The sequence below is a fragment of the Lissotriton helveticus genome, chromosome 9, assembly GCF_964261635.1.
Source record: "Lissotriton helveticus chromosome 9, aLisHel1.1, whole genome shotgun sequence".
NCBI classification, from domain to species: Eukaryota; Metazoa; Chordata; class Amphibia; order Caudata; family Salamandridae; genus Lissotriton; species Lissotriton helveticus.
In genome coordinates this window covers 232,124,546-232,141,399 of record NC_136070.1, presented here as the reverse complement: position 1 = coordinate 232,141,399, position 16,854 = coordinate 232,124,546, and the positions used below count along the sequence as shown (strand labels likewise).

Here is a 16,854-nt window from a genome sequence, read left to right as displayed (position 1 = left end):
AAAGGCAATGCACGTTTAGGGTGAAGACAGTGGAGTCTCCCTTCCTCCTTTAATGGGTGCGGGTAATAAGTGGGCGGAGTAATAGATTGTCCCACATGAAAAGGCATGACGCCATTAGGAAGGAATGAAGCTTTTGTGCAAAGCACCACTTTATCTGGATAGACAGACAGGAAAGGGGGCTTAGAAGATAAAGCCTGTAGCTCACTCACCCTGCGAGCAGAGGTGATGGCAACAAGGAAGGCAGTTTTGAGAGTCAGCAACCTGAGAGGGCAGTTATGAAGAGGCTCGAAGGGAGCACACAAGAAAAGTGAGAACGAGATTTAAGTCCTATTCAGGCATTACAAAAAAGGAGACGGAGAAAACAGATGAGTGAGGCCCTTAAAGAACCTATTTACAATAGGAGATTTGAATAAGGACGGCTAATCTGGCAGCCGAAGAAAAGCAGAGATAGCTGCAAGATACCCTTTAAGAGTGCCCAAGACAGATCCCTGCCGGGCCAAAGAAAGAATGTACAAAAGGGCCTCGGAAAGAGGAGCAGAAAGGGGGCCAACAGCCGCTGCTGTGCACCATGCCAGAAATGTATTCCATCTACAGGTGCATACTGTTTTAGTGGAGGGATGCCTGGCTGCCAAGTTACCATTACAGACTTCGGGCGGAAGGTCGAAAGCCAGACAATTTTGAACAATATCACGGGGATTGAGGCAACCGTGACTGCACCTATCCAGAAGTAAGGTATTATACTTCGTCTTTAGGTGTACAGGACCTCAAGCTCAATTCCCCTAAGCCCCCTGGAATAAAAACCCACAATAGCAAGTACAACAATTTGATCCAGCACTCATATCATTCTCAAACATTTATATTTAGATTGCATAAGTAACGCTTACTTCAAATATTAATCTGTTATACAGGTAAACACAACATCAATTCAGCAGGTCGAAAGCTGTTAACTGCTGCTGCTCAATCTCCAAGAAAGGAGGTGAGGCGCACATCAAATTGGAAATGCTCATGGCCTACTGTGAACAGCAGGTAATGCCTGTGAGCTTGCAGGATGGGGATGTAAGCTTCCTGCAAGTCTAATGCTACTATCCTGAAAATATTGAATTGCTCTTTTTCAGGAAGGTGTTGAGTGGGTGCAGGTCTAGCATGACTGATGCCTCCACTCCATTCTTTGAAAGAAACAGGAACAACCACCATGCCCTACTTCTAGTGCTGGAATCCTCGCAATAGCTCTTTGGCCAACAGAGCCTGCACTTCCTCATGACATAAGGAGAGAGAGTCCTCCGTCAGCCGTTCTGGGGCAGGTGGTAAAACAGAGGTGGTCCCAAGAACGGAAGGGCAAAGTCCCTCTGCGCAATTTGTAGCATTCACATGTTGGAATGGATTTTAGTACATTGGGGCAGGTGGTGCCCGTCCCTGCCACTAACGGGACAGTTGTGCTGGGTGAAGGACTCACTACAGTGGTTTGGAGGCTGAGGCAGCAGGAGAGACAGGTGGCTGGACAGCGTACGGGCACTGGTTCCTATACCCTCTGTGTGATTCACAAACTCTACCACGAAAAAGCTGGGATGTCTGTTGGGCAGGAGGGTACGGATGGCACTGTGGAGGCTCATATGAGCCCAGACAGCAAAAGGACAAAATGACAGTTGTTGTGATCGGAAAGCCAGAAAAACCCAGGGATTTGGTGATGACTTGGCTTTCATGAAACCACTCAAGCGCTATGTCAACAACTTTGTTGCCAAACAGGCGGGAGTCATCAGAGGTCATGTTGATGAAAGATGCTTGGACATACTCAGAGAACCCAGTTGACCGTAAGTAGGCATGGTGGCCATCACAGTGGCCATGGCCCTGCCTAGGGAGTCCGTGGTATCCAGTCCACACCTGATAGTGAACTTAGCTGATTTCCGACCGTCCACCAAAGCCTGGTTCAGGATGAATCTGCCCTCTTCAGGAGGCATGGGCAGCAGATGCACAACTGACCATAGAGCATAGTAATATCAGCCCAAGTGACATGCTGTGTTCACCAACCATAGGGCCACTTTGGTGTAAGAGAAGATTCTCTCCCCAAAAGTGTTCAGCCTCTTCGATTACCTATCTGGCGAGGTGGAAGGGTAAGCGGTGGGTTGACCTTGATTTTTGAGGACTGCACTACTGCCAAAGAGGTCTGGGTAGACTGTGGGATTTTTCTTGGAGATTGTTAATCCATTTTCACCCATTACTGGCTAGTAACAAATAAGAAAAGATTCTCGCCAACAGCTTCTCAAAACACAGCTGAACTTGGTGAAGATCAGGAAAGGATTTTCCTGTTGTCTTCCTGCTTAAAGGGATGGCTAAGTCCTTTGCCTGCTACCCACCTATGCACAAGGATTGGTCTCCTGTAATCCCAAAGCTATCAAGAACTGGTCCCTATGAACTGGTCTCAAGACAAACTTTCCTAAGATTCTTGGAGGTTTAGGAGTGACCAAGAGCAAGATATCGGGGACCTAGAAAAGAGGCAATGTAGTACTTTTTCAACCTCAAGAAGACAACAACAAGGGGTTGAAGATGCCTATGAAGGCTGCCAGTTCTTTCTGCTCAGCTGCTTTGTTTTTTTCCTAACTGGGAAGGGAATTTGTTTACCCTATCATGTCTGATTTGTGTATATTTAGAAGGGAGAAGACTTATTTATACCATCCTACATCTTGCCTAGCGGCAGTGGTAACTTATTCCCCCTCCTTCTGGTAGCCAATGGGCAGGGTAGTATGCTCCCTCTTTCCATCTGTGCCACGCCGAGGGTGCTTGTACGGATTTGTTCTTCACCTCGCCTAAGGGATAAGGGCTTCCAATAGACACCCCACTAGATTCTAACCTCATCTACACATAAACCAGTAACAAAAAACGAATTGCTCCAAAGTGACAGAACAAATTCCAGTTCTTTAGGAAACAAGTACATTAATGTTCCAAGAAGACTTTAAACATAGCTTGACACATTAGTTTTTGTGAGAGACGTAGCCAATTCATTGCAAAGCTACGCTGACATATCTGAAGACAGCTCATTGTATCAAGCTTTCAGTGTCTATCTTCGCACAACTATCAAACACCTTATAGGAATGAATAGTCGAAGTGCAAGATGGATTGTGCAAACTGGCTAGGAGACTAACAAGCGAACGCTTTTCCTTGGGGTCTAAGCTATAGGGTGTACTGCAGAGCAACAAAACAAAGTAACTTAAAAGTGCCATTGTTACCAAACCTACCTTGTATTACGTGAAGCTGAAGATTCAGATTCATCAAAGATCATGAAAGGAAGGCTTGGACACACCGTCACAGCAGCAGAAATTGATTCTAAAACAAATGTATAGGCTCTTAAATGTTTGCCTTCAACACACTTCACAATATTTCAGACAGCACTGCTAGTTAATATTTTATATTTTTTTCAATGCGAAAGTAGGATTAATACGAACTACAAGACCATTTTCAATGGACAATTTAATTGGTGTATATAAAAAAAAATAGCACACAGTTTAGCACAATAAGTAAGAACTTCACCAAATAACTTTAAAGAAAGAGGGGAGATTAAAAACAAATAGTGGTTTTAAGGACAAAATGACAAAAGAAAATCCAGCAGCATGGTCACTGCTAACTGGTGTTAGCAAAATAGAGCAATGTTGACGCAGGAGTCAAACCAGAAAAAATTAAGATGTCAAAGTTGGGTTGCCTACAATTAGAGGCATTAAGACAGATTTAACTAACACTGGACTACCACCAGATACTCATTATTACTCTAAATGAACAAGTTAGTTACCTGCAATAGCATTCTTTCTGTGGATTCTTAATATATCTGCAGATTCCTCCCCTTTAAAGTTTCCCTGGCGCCAAACTGGATCCAGAAGGTTTTCCAGTACAGCTCCTGAGCAAACGAAGTTGGAGTTGTGCAGCCCCGCATAAACCCCACTCTGCCCCAGAAGTGACAGCTTGGGACTCCTAAGTCCTATTCAAGCACACGGAAATCATTCGATTTCTTGACAGTGGCCACGCCTTAAGAAGCGGAGCTCACAAACCAATGATAAGTGCAAGTGCATAGATCTCTAATTTGGGACCTTTTTGGATAGAAAAAAGCTCACTCCACAGAATCGTTAGACAGGATGGAAATGAGAACTAGTAATGCGTAACAGATTTTACTGCAGAAGATGACTTCATCCAGGTGAATAGACCTCTGCATTGCCTCGCCTTTCTTTGCCCCAAACGAACCCACAAAAAGCTGCTCTTCTGGAATCCAAACAATGGAGTTTCACTTTTTTGGAGTGGTGAGGAGCAAAAAACGGTACAAAAGGGGGTATTGATGGACGGAGCATCTGAACCAATCAAACACTCACACCCAGTCAAAAGATCTGGGTTTAATCCATCACCGTTCTTTAGCCCACTCTGCCACCCCAGTTCAGACATGGCTATATGCAAATCAGTCTGACCCTGTGCCTCATGGGAACAGTCCAGCCCGAACTGCCAAGCCATGCCTTCCCTGGACCGGAAACAAGCTTCCGAGGACCGGTTTCTGGCATTACAGCCGTCTTCAGCCCGGATTGCTTGAATCCAGTGGCAAAGTGAGCAAGGTACTCACGTCTGAGCATACCCTGCCACACTTATGGCAGCCAAAAGCGGTACAAAAGGGGGTGGTGATGGACGGAGCATCTGAACCAATCAAACACTCACACCCAGTCAAAAGATCTGGGTTTAATCCATCACCGTTCTTTAGCCCACTCTGTCACCCCAGTTCAGACATGGCTATATGCAAATCAGTCTGACCCTGTGCCTCATGGGAACAGTCCAGCCCGAACTGCCAAGCCATGCCTTCCCTGGACCGGAAACAAGCTTCCGAGGACCGGTTTCTGGCATTACAGCCGTCTTCAACCCGGCTTGGGTATGCAGAGTATGCTCAGACGTGAGTCCCTTGCTCACTTTGCCACTGGATTCAAGCAAGCCGGGCTGAAGACGGCTGGAATGCCAGAAACCGGTCCTCGGAAGCTTGTTTCCGGTCCAGGGAAGACATGGCTTGGCAGTTCGGGCTGGACTGTTCCCATGAGGCACAGGGTCAGACTGATTTGCATATAGCCATGTCTGAACTGGGGTGGCAGAGTGGGCTAAAGAACGGTGATGGATTAAACCCAGATCTTTTGACTGGGTGTGAGTGTTTGATTGATTCAGATGCTTCGTCCATCACCACCCCCTTTTGTACCGCTTTTGGCCGCCATAAGTGTGGCAGGGTATGCTCAGACGTGAGTCCCTTGCTCACTTTGCCACTGGATTCAAGCAAGCCGGGCTGAAGACGGCTGGAATGCCAGAAACCGGTCCTCGGAAGCTTGTTTCCGGTCCAGGGAAGACATGGCTTGGCATTTCGGGCTGGACTGTTCCCATGAGGCACAGAGTCAGACTGATTTGCATATAGCTATGTCTGAACTGGAGTGGCAGAGTGGGCTAAAGAACGGTGATGGATTAAACCCAGATCTTTTGACTGGGTGTGAGTGTTTGATTGATTCAGATGCTCCGTCCATCACCACCCCCTTCTGTACCGCTTTTGGCCGCCATAAGTGTGGCAGGGTATGCTCAGACGTGAGTCCCTTGCTCACTTTGCCACTGGATTCAAGCAAGCCGGGCTGAAGACGGCTGGAATGGCAGAAACCGGTCCTCAGAAGCTTGTTTCCGGTCCAGGGAAGACATGGCTTGGCAGTTCGGGCTTGACTGTTCCCATGAGGCACAGGGTCAGACTGATTTGCATATAGCCATGTCTGAACTGGGGTGGCAGAGTGGGCTAAAGAACGGTGATGGATTAAACCCAGATCTTTTGACTGGGTGTGAGTGTTTGATTGAGTCAGATGCTCTGTCCATCACCACCCTTTTTTGTACCGAGGAGCAAAAAACGTCATGAGTGTGGTAGACCGTCCTACATGAAATGGAGTTATAACCTTTGGTAGAAAGGCCACTCTAGTCCTCAGCACAAGTTTGTCAGGAATGAATGAAGTGCAGTGTGGCTGACCTTGCAGACATTGAAGCTCACTCATGACACAACCTGAAGCTATCGAGATGAGAAAAACAGTCTTCAGGGTCAGGAGAAGTACAGGACAGGTGTGCAGCTGCTCAAAACGGGTACACATAAAGCAAGAACTAAATTAATCTCCCTTTGTGGCTTCATAATTGGTTTAGGAGGAAACATGAATAAACCTTTGAGAACTCACATCACAAAGTGTTTTGAATAAGGGCACTTGGCAGAAAGGGCCAACCAATAACCTTTAATCATTCCAGAGCAAGCCCTTGCTGTGCTAAAGATAAAATAGAAAATAACATCAGACAGATTGTCTTGCAACAGGTCTGTATTACGAGTGCACCATCCCACAAACTTAACCCAGCGTCCAGTGTAAACATACCATGTAGAAGGATTTGTGCCACAAGCATGACCTTCACTACTTTGGAAGGAAGGTCAAAAGGAGACAACTGCCAACACTCCATCTCCAAGCATGGAGAAGATTGAGCAGGACCAGATACAAGACCCTGCCATGCTACTGCGATAGAAGAACCTTCCAGCAACCCGATTGGAGGTAAGATGGACATACCAAGACGTTCTGGTTACCACACTGTCATGGCCTAATCTAGAGCCACTGAGAGGACTCAAGCCCACCAATTCCCAGAGCTGCTTGTTGCAATAACACATGGCTGTGCTGTTGTCTGTGAGGACCTGTGAGGAGAACGCCAATTGTTGATCCATTTTGTGTTGCTGGTACCTCCTCTTTAACAGTGTTTAACTAACTGTCAGAGCAACCTTCGGTTCTGTCCGCAGATACGCACACCCTACCCAAGTCAAAGTATCTTTAATGTATTTCATCCAAGGTATGCTTCCATGCTTCCCGACCCCGGGATCCAGAACACTTCTTTGAGGCCAGCTCGATAGGCAAGCAGTTCTGGCAAGGCCCGGATCAGTCTACAAAAAATGTAAGGGCCTGATCCCCGCCCCTTCGGTGATCGGCCTTACTCCCAGATCTTGTCTAAGTGGTAGTAGTGGTGTACTATTAGGTAGTCCCAATTGCTGAGGTAGGAATTTCATTGCTGCCAGGTCTCAGCAAGATTGCGGAGAAGATTGCTAATCAGCAGCTCTACTCCTTCTTGGAAACTAATAGGCTACTCCGCAACTCCCAAACGGGTTTTCGCCCAGGTCAGGGCACTGAGTCCGCTATGATAGCAGTGGTCGGGGAGGCACGGTGCATCTTGGATTCAGGAGGATCAGTGGTGGTGATCCTCCTGGATCTAAGTGCAGCCTTTGACACTGTGGACCATAAAATCTTAATCCAACGCCTGTCTAATCTAGGAGTAGCTGGTACAGCGCTGATGTGGTTCACTTCCTTCCTGAGGAATAGAACTTTTCAAGTCTGGGAAGGCTGTGCACGCTCCAAATTAATCCCCCTCCAGTGTGTCTTTGAGCCCTACCTTGTTTAATGTGTACATGGCCCCACTGGAGGATGGGGTCACCCCCTTTGGGATTAAAGTTACTACTTACGCAGAGGACACCCAACTTGTCGTCTCACTTTCCCAAGAGAAAGTCTGCACAGAAAACTTGTATGGCTGCCTTTCGGAAATCCATTCATGGATGAGCAGCTCGCGCCTTAAATTGAATGGCGCAAAAACAGAGCTTATGCTTCTAGGCCATCAGGTAACATCTCTTCCGGATTCAATTTGGCCCTCATGTTTGGGGGCTCCCCCCACTCCTAAGAACGAACTTAAAAGCTTGGGAGTATGGCTTGAGCAAGACCTTTCTTTTAGGACACAAGCTAAAAAGACAGCTGGTATTTGCGTGGACCTGCTCCGGTCAGCCCGTAAGATCCTCCCTTTATTACCAGCTCATTCTAGGAAGTTACTTATTCAAGGGCTAATTCTGTCTAGATTAGACTATGGCAATGCCCTGTTTTTGGCCACCCCAGAATCGACCATTAACACCCTCCAACGCATTCAGAACTCGGCGGCTATGCTGCTTACTGGCACATCTCGTAGAGTATCGGCCAAACCTGCACTCAAAGCCCTCCACTGGCTGCCAATACGGGAAAGGATTAAATTCAAGTCCCGGAGCGCCGTAGCATGAGCACCCAACGGGTTAAAACCCATAGGAGATTCTTTAGGAAGGGGACCACCAGCTATCCTATCCGATCCGATCTGTTACTAGCCTTTGCACTGAATACCCAGTCACTTGTTACATACACTTGTCCGCCACAGTTTGTGGAGGCAAAGGGAATGTTCAGATTTGGTTACCCTGGACCAGATCTACACCACTGAAAACCACATGGTGAGGGTTAACGTGGCTGTGATAACACGTATTGTGATAAAAAAAATTATACAGAAGAACATAATAGAACTCTCGCGTGTTAGCATTATAAACAATTGACAGTACCCCGAGAGGCTGGTTATTATGCTACTTATTGCCCCATAGTGAACGCTACAGATACTTCTTTGTACATCCATTGTTCATGGACAATACTGTATAAAACCACCCTATACCTAGTAAATTAATCAGATCCAAGCACTCTGGAATGACTTCCAGATATGCTGCAGTGGATTATGAGGGGCCGATATATGCCCACCCACGGTTTTTCTTTCTGTCCAATGGGACTTATCCAAATGTCTACAATGGTACTGATGATGTGGCTCTCGGAATGGTCCTGCCTTTAGGTGTTCCATGTAAACGCGTCCGACCTAAAACAAGATTGGTAAAACGGTCTAACAAAAGAATTTTATGACGAGGTAACAGAGTTGGAAGTGAATAGCTATAGCAACTGTATAACATTTGTAGATACATCATGTCCTCCATACTTACTTTGGGTGGCACTCCTAGGGCCAGAGGTGACAAAGCTAGAGGGTATTTCAAATGTAAATTGAAGATTCCATCCAACACTACAGTAGCAGCTTTGATTGATATTACTACTCGGTTACAAAGAATGCAGGTGTATTCGGAATAGACTAGATATACGGTGGACTTTATGTTGGCCAAGAGCAGTTGTGTTTGAACAATAATTGGCAACCAGTGTGTTGTAGATATAGAGAATTTGGAAAAGAACAGAACACATTATGGATATCATTGAGAATGTCATAGGCATGGAAATTGGAATTGGTATTTCTTAGGTAATTGGGGTTGGATCCTTAAGGAAATTGTTTATTTCATAGCAGTATTAATATTCTGTTGCATTCTCATTCAATGTCTCCCGCTTTGTTGTTCCTATTGTGCCACTGCTGTAACACCCAAACAGAAACTATCTGCCTCTGTTACGAATGCCACTATGACGTTACAGAATCATACTGATGATCTTATGAATATAGACAAGGGAATATTTGAAGACATCCCTCTATGCGGTCTCAATATCTGGCATCAACTGTAAAAAAGCCCACAGCATTTCTAATTATGATGCTGTATCAAATAATGATGATGATGATGTCAGTTACCCCAGAATATGTGCCACGCTTACCTACTTTCTAAATAGAAAATATATTTAGCTCATGCTGAAAGGAGGGTTTTTTAGATTATGCTAGTTGATGCTCTTTAATGTCATGTATAACGCCATTTTCTTTTTCAGGTGCCATTTTCTGTACTGTGCGAAACTAATCCTGTTTGATTCCGATAAATTCCGCTTGCTAAGTTTAGTTTCTGTAACGGGGAACTGTTTGTGCCAGTGCATTGCTTTTCCTCGATAAATAACTTCTCCCACCTGTCTGGCCTTTTGATCGTAGCCCAGGGTGGAACGGCCTTGAAAGTGTTCTGAGCAGTGCAAGAGTAGAAACGTTTTTTCTGTCTTTATACTGTCCACCCATCCGCTGGGAAAATTCCATTGTGAGCGTTTTATGAGTTGACCATGCAATGCATATAATGTATCCTTATGCTTACTGTTACTCAGTTTACTCTGTAGTACTCTCTCGAGACTGTGCAGACGGAGCCCCGCTCTCAGAAAATATAATAAATGATTATTGGTGTATATTCTACACTGTTTCTCTGACTCTTCATTTAGCATGGAAGGTGGTACAAGGTGACCCGGGTGGCATTAAGTGGGTCACTTCCTTCAGGTTTAAATCGTGCCATCTAGGGAGGTGATCTTTTTCTTTCACACTGAGTAAATGTGAGGTTGACAGGACTCGAATAAGGCAAGAGGTAGTTTGAATCCATGTCTGATGGCATGGAAAGAAAGGAACTGGTGTCAGAGTACAGGAGCGGTGCCTATATTGCGCGGAGCAGAACTGTGTCAGTGCAGAGTCGCACAACGCCACCTGACAGCACCAAAGGTACTGCCAAAAAGTTTCCAGATCCAGTACGACGACTGTATACGTATTCAATAGGTGAGGAATCTGCAGTTAGAAATCTATTAGAAATGATGTTATGCAGTAGCTCTAGAACATGACATGCTTCAACATACTCAGTCATCTATTGGTGCTTTCTCATTCTCTCAGTAACAAAATAACTATGTGCATGCCCATTTACCACCAGGAATCTGAAATTAATAACTAACAAATACTTTGAGAGAAGACCGCAGCAGCTCTGTAATAACACACATACCTACACCAAAAAATCCTTGTCTTCCCAGGAACCAGGAATATACATATACTAGTATTGATATGATGTAAACTTACCAGATGGCTTCAGTTGTACTGGCACTTCTTCCTGCTGGTTGGCTTGGTTAACCCTAGAAAAAAAAATGAAAATATAACTCATAACTTTGGATTCAAACACAAAAGCTTCAAAGCTGAAATTAAAGCCAAGAATAACTGATCTAATAAGATATGTATTTGGATAATTTTCATAAAGTGGCCCTTTAAAAAAAAAAAAAACTGCACATTTGTACACCAAAAAGCTTCTCAACTCTCAAGCAGCATACATGAAGGTGGTGCTCAGAACCATCACTTCAATAATTTCTAAAAAGAATAGCTTGTACCCATTGGTAAGTCCAATCCTTCACCGCCTGATTGATGGGAAGATTTCAAAGTATACAAGTGTTAGGATGAGGAAAGGACTATCACTGAGCAAAAAAATTTGTTGTCTAATACAGGAAACCATGGAGAGTGTGGGAGGCGGGGGGGGGGGGGAGGGGTGGCAGAGTAGAGAACAGGTGTCATGGAGGTTAGAAATCAAAAAAGAAATATCTGGAACAAGGCTAAAAACAATGGATGACTTTGGCATAGACCAAAGAGGGCAGGGCTTCCTATGAGAGCATGACAAAATCATGGAGGCACTGCCTAGATAGAGAACAAAATGTACTGAACAGAAGCACGGAGCAGCAATGTGAAAGACCATGACCGCTCAGGAAGACTGAGTAGAAGAGAGAGGGAGAAGCAGGGACGGCGCAGACTGACCCAAAGTCAGATGTGAAGCAGGAAGCCTCATCACAGACAAAGCGGGGCGTAAGCAGTGTGAGGAGCATAGAACGAGGATGAATGCCTAAAAAAATTTTTTTAAAAAGGCTAGTCGAAGGCAGACACAATGGAAACATTCTAATATAACAACTTAATATTTCCTGTCCTTATTTCTAGGGAACGGGGGGGAAAAAGAAAAGGGGAGGGAGGAAAACTTACATCATAGATTTCCTTTTCTTTGTTTTTGTGAAGGTTAATGTGCTTGGATCAACTCTCTACTGTAAAGAATCCGCATTTTCAGACGATATGGAATCTGCTTCATTATTGGTGATTTTAGTTTAGCATGAAACGTATCCACCATAGGTAGAACATTTTAATTCTGCAGCTTTGATCACAGAGGTTTAAAGAACCGAGTTCTTTCAATAAAGGGTGCGAACTTATATTAAGAACTAAAAGGCTGCAGTAAAATTGTGGGGAGAACAATGGCATTCTCAAAGCAGAAACACTTTAAAAGATCCTGTGTGAAGAGGGTGTGGCGAAAGTGGGAAGAATTCCAGAGTTTGGAATCAAAACAATTACAAATGAAGTTATAGCTTATCAGCAACACCCTGTTTGAGACTACGTCTCAGGCATTAGTTGGCAGGCTGCAACCCCTGATGCAGATCTGGAAAAGGATCTTCTCATTCACCCATAGTGAGAGAGGGAGCACATTACTTCACAGAAAAATATACAACTGAAAAACCGACAGCAAGCTTCAATGTTGGCAAATTTTTAACAATTGTGTCTTGGGTCCTGCTTCTTAGAATGTGTCTGTCTACTTTTATCACCTTTGATCAAAATGGGATTCTCACTTAGTCAAGTCTTGAGAAGTGGTGAGACTGTCAAGCATGGTTTGCTCCTGTTCCATAACATTTTCTCAGTTATAGGTTCTGAAATTCCCAACAAAAAAATGCAATAGGTTTTATTTCAATCTTACCTTAAAGTAGAGTTCTCCTGTGTCAATAATCCAGTCTTCTGGAGAGAGTCAGAGAGGGGTGTTGCTTGGTCAGATTCATCAAAATAACTTGCGGCCCTTGATGAAGCATTGGTTGCAGCTTCCGATGTGGGGGTCTCTGTAAACTGCAAAATGAAAAAAGGTGTGGAAATCAAAATAAAAGTTGCAGTAATTACACTGTTTCTACATTAAACTGAGCCTGTATGTCGGCTAATAAACCTAAAAACAGCAAACACATTGGAGTGCTCATAGGCTGCAAGCCATATGCTTCACAACTTGTAGCTATCCCTTACTCATTTCCTTCCAGGTACGCACCAATCACTCATAACCCACATTTTACACTGACTATTACCGATCAGCACTTTTATAAGAGGACATGTGAAAGGTCTGGGGTGCTTTCAGACATGTTTCCAGAAAGAAAGGTCAAGACAATCGATATTTGCAGTTTAGGCATTGGGCCTTGTTACCAGGAAATGAACACTGATGCACTGGAACAGACAAGAAAAACAGTTTAAGATATACATTTGGAACATATGTCTTATTTCTACAATCTACAGGACGCTAGAGGCCAGTCTCACCCAGAAGTAAAGTGACCTAACACAGCAAGATGGGATTTATTTATTTATTGCATTTGTACAGCGCAACAGCTACCCGAAGGTTTCCCGGCGCTAGGCGACGCAGAAGGATGAAAAGGAAAGCTAGGCAGTAGAACGAGAGGGAACTATTGATTAAAGAGCCACGTTTTACGTCTTTACGAAATTTGGCATAGTGTTGTGCAGTTCGTAAATGATAAGGAAGAGAGTTCCAGAGTGAGGGAGCCAGATAGGAGAAAGAATGTCCACCCATTCTGACTCGTCTGATCCTAGGGATTTGGAATTTGTGCTGGTTAGAAGATTGAAGCAGGCGGGGGGGGGGGGGGGCAATATTGGTGTACCAAGGCCTTTAAGTACTGAGGTGCTTCTCCAGAGTTAATCTTATGCATGTAACATAATGCTTTAAATTTGGCATGATTATTAATCCGAAGCCAGTGGAGGTCACGTAATGAGGCTGAGATGGCAGTTTTATTAGGGAGTTTGCAGAGCAATTGCGCCGCGGAGTTTTGTACAGCCTGTAGCCTGTGTAATACTTCCTTACTTGCGCCCAGATATAACACATTTCCATAATCCAGTCGTGATGTTATGAGGGCATGGATTACAGTTTTTTGGGTAGGCAACGGAAGCATCCACAGGATTTTTCTCAGCCATTTTAAAATGACGAAGCAGGTGGAGGCTACTTTGACCGCTTGTTGCCTCATTGTCAGTTGGTCATCGACAATGATGCCAAGGTTATGGGCGGATTGCACAGGAAGCGGGGGAGATCCCATCTGGGAAGGCCAATGTTGAGGGCCCCAGAGGGTTTTGTTGTTACTGAAAAGGAGGAGATCGGTTTTCCCGCCGTTAAGTTTTAATTTATTGGCGTGCATCCAGTCGGCAATCTTTGTTAGCCTAGCGTTGAGGTGTTGTACTTAGTTTTGGCCGAAAGTGAGAAAATAATCTGGGTATCGTCGGCGTAAGAATATACCGTGAGCCCGGCTTGCTCAGCAATTCTAGCCAGAGGGCTGACATATATATGAAAGAGCAAGGGACTCAATATGGAGCCCTGAGGGACTCCATACTGAGAAACATGGACTTTGGAGCTAGAAGAAGGGGGGAAAAAACTTGGAAGGTCCTATTTAAAAGGAAGCTGGATAGCCACTTGAGTGCCAGACCAGTGATTCCACCAGATTGGAGGGTGTTTAGGAGGATGGTATGGCAGACAGTATCGAACGCGGCACTTAAATCAAGAAGAATAAGTGCCACGGTTTCTCTTTTATCGACCTGTAGGCGGATATTTTCAGTGACACCCAATAATGTTGATTCCGTGGAAAAGCCTGCCCTAAAACCGGACTGGGAGTTGTGAAGGACATCATGCATCTCCGCAAAGTTGGTAAGCTGGACGTTAATATGCTTCTCCAGGATTTTCGAAAAAGTAGGGAGAAGGGAGATAGGGCGGAAGTTAGATGGTACCTCTGGGTCCGAGTTTTCTTTTTTCAACAGGTGCACAATCATAGCATGTTTCCAGGCTGCCGGGACTTTAGCTTTGGATAAAGAAGTATTCAATAACTCCATAATTAAATTAAGTGTGGAATGATTAAAAGTTTGAAAAACTGAAGGGGGGGAATGGATCATTAGGGGACCCTGATTTGATGCTACTCAGGATGTTACGAAATGTAGTAGCATCAAGTAGAGTCCATTTATTTAGGCCAATGCTCTTATAAGTTAATGTGGTTTCCTGAGGGGGATGTTTGTTTGGGAGACCATCGGCTGGAGGAGTTGTTAAGGTAGGAGCCTCATTATCAAAATCAGCATAAATAGTAGCGATTTTGTTGACAAAGAAATCCGCAAGATCATCACATTGTTTAGAGTCGAGGCAAGGGGGTTTAGGCTGACAGGCGGCACCAGAGAGTTCTTTGACAACTTAAAAGGGTACTTTGGGGCAGTTTTGGGCTTCTAAGATAGTTAGATTGGCGTGCTCGGCCCGAGCGTTGTTACAGAGCAGATGGTAATTGCTGAGGGCTGATTTGTACAAAGATTTAATTTTAGGGTCATAGTATTTGCGCCAAACAAAGATACAAGACAGAAACAAGGACTTTTGGGTGGGCCTAGCGAAATCATCCAAATATGTACAATACAAAGAAACAAAACCTGGTTTACGACAGAGGCAACTGAAGGTCATTAGCTAGAACTGATGTAAGATGTAAGAGGAAATGTGGTCAGGAAGAAGACAAACTCCACCTATGGTGTCATGCTCCAAATGTAAGCCCTTCTTAAAGGAAGATTTAAGCCATATTAAAAAGGGCCTGGGCAACCCACTCCCTGAATAACCTGCAATGCGGATTTTAAGCCTGGAAAACCAAACATAGTTGTGTGTGTGACTGGTGAATATAAAGTACTGTTATCCCATATGCTGATGGCTGCCAAATTAGCGACTATATAGCATTGGAAAATATCGACAAGTCCACTCCAGGAGCACTGGGTGGCGAGGATTTTGGGGAATATTAGCAATGATACTGCACACACTCAACTAGAGCAGATCAGCGGCTGCATTCTGCATCAGAACACTTGGGGCATGAGGCTCTAAAATGCACCCTGAGATTTTGTTATCCAAAAGAAGTGAGACATGATTTTGTTTATGCTGACCTTCCTAGATGCAGTTTGTATGGCAAACGAACATATAACACATATGTGTGGGGGGGGGGGGGGTTTCAAAGGGAGGAGTAGGTGGAAAGATTTGGGGTTGGAACAGACCAGCTGGTTGTACTTTTCAAGTAGGCTTTGATAAATCAGACATGTTGTATATCTGTTTTCCACGGGATTATGCATTTTTGTAGAACTCAAACTTTTAATTTAAATATATATATATTTTTTTACTTACAAAGTGTTCGGCGGTTGAGTCCCGCATTAGTCTTTTTGCAGGAGACGCATTTAGTAGGTGCAGCTAGTAAAGCATTAGACAGGCGGGGTTACCGCATGATAGTGCATTCAGATTTTACCTCAGGATCACGTGGGACGGGTATACTAATGCGAAAGTCAGCCCCGTTCATAGTACAGTCTATTAAAACGGATGATCAAGGACGCTTCGCAGCTGCACATGGACAATGGGAGGGAAGGTTACTAACCTTGGTATCGGTCTACATTACACCAGCGCTCCAAACAATCGCCTTTCCTGACCAACAGTACACCTATTATTCCGCCGTTCACAATAGTCTATCACGTATTGACTACTTCCTTACCTTGGGCGACAGCCTCCTTACCATTGGTGATATGCAAATTAGACCTAGGGGCATATCAGATCACTCTCCACTAACGTTGACTTTGTCGTGCGCAGAGCAGGCCCGCAAAAGAATATACCCGATCTTCCCAGGCTATCTCAGGGTCCCGCGTATACGTAAGGATTTAAAAAAGGTGACCCAACACTACTTTGAAGAAAACGTAGACTCAGTAGCATCACCCACGATTTTGTGGGAAGCCTACAAAACGGTTCTTAGAGGGCAGGCCATCACGGCTGTAGCTGGACATAAGCGTACACAACAGCGGGAACTGCTGGAACTGGAGCTGAAACTTCAGAGGGCGAATGAAGCCCATATGGCTAATCAGACTGCAGACACGCTGCATTCACTCCAACTTTGCCAGCAGCACCATGACGACCATTTGAAACGGCGGACAATCGAGAACATAGCAGCGACAGCGCATAGAGTGTATGACATTGGCGATAAGGCGAATAAACTCCTGGCCTGGCTGGATAAAAAGAAGGGAGGGGCTAGGAATATTTTGCAATTGAGGGGCTCCCATGGGGCGCTGCAAACGCACCCATCGGAGATAGTGGAAACATTGGCTGATCACTACCAGGAGGTATACACCCCGACGGTTGAAATAACGCTAGAGGCGGCGACGGCAGCCCTCCAGGACGTGCCGACTCCAACTCTATCGCAGGAGGCA

General features: G+C 44.8%; 1 protein-coding gene across 2 annotated transcripts in view; it reads right to left on the bottom strand.

The window, feature by feature from the left end:
• BUB1B (BUB1 mitotic checkpoint serine/threonine kinase B) overlaps positions 1-16,854 on the bottom strand; it is a 317,125-nt gene that overhangs the window by 186,837 nt on the left and 113,434 nt on the right. For both annotated transcript variants that reach the window (XM_078659779.1, XM_078659780.1), the window contains exons 11-13: positions 12,320-12,462; positions 10,624-10,676; positions 3,231-3,318 (exon numbers count right to left, since the gene is read on the bottom strand). In XM_078659779.1, the coding sequence (XP_078515905.1) occupies positions 3,231-3,318; positions 10,624-10,676; positions 12,320-12,462 (284 nt within the window). The remainder of the gene's footprint in view (positions 1-3,230; positions 3,319-10,623; positions 10,677-12,319; positions 12,463-16,854) is intronic.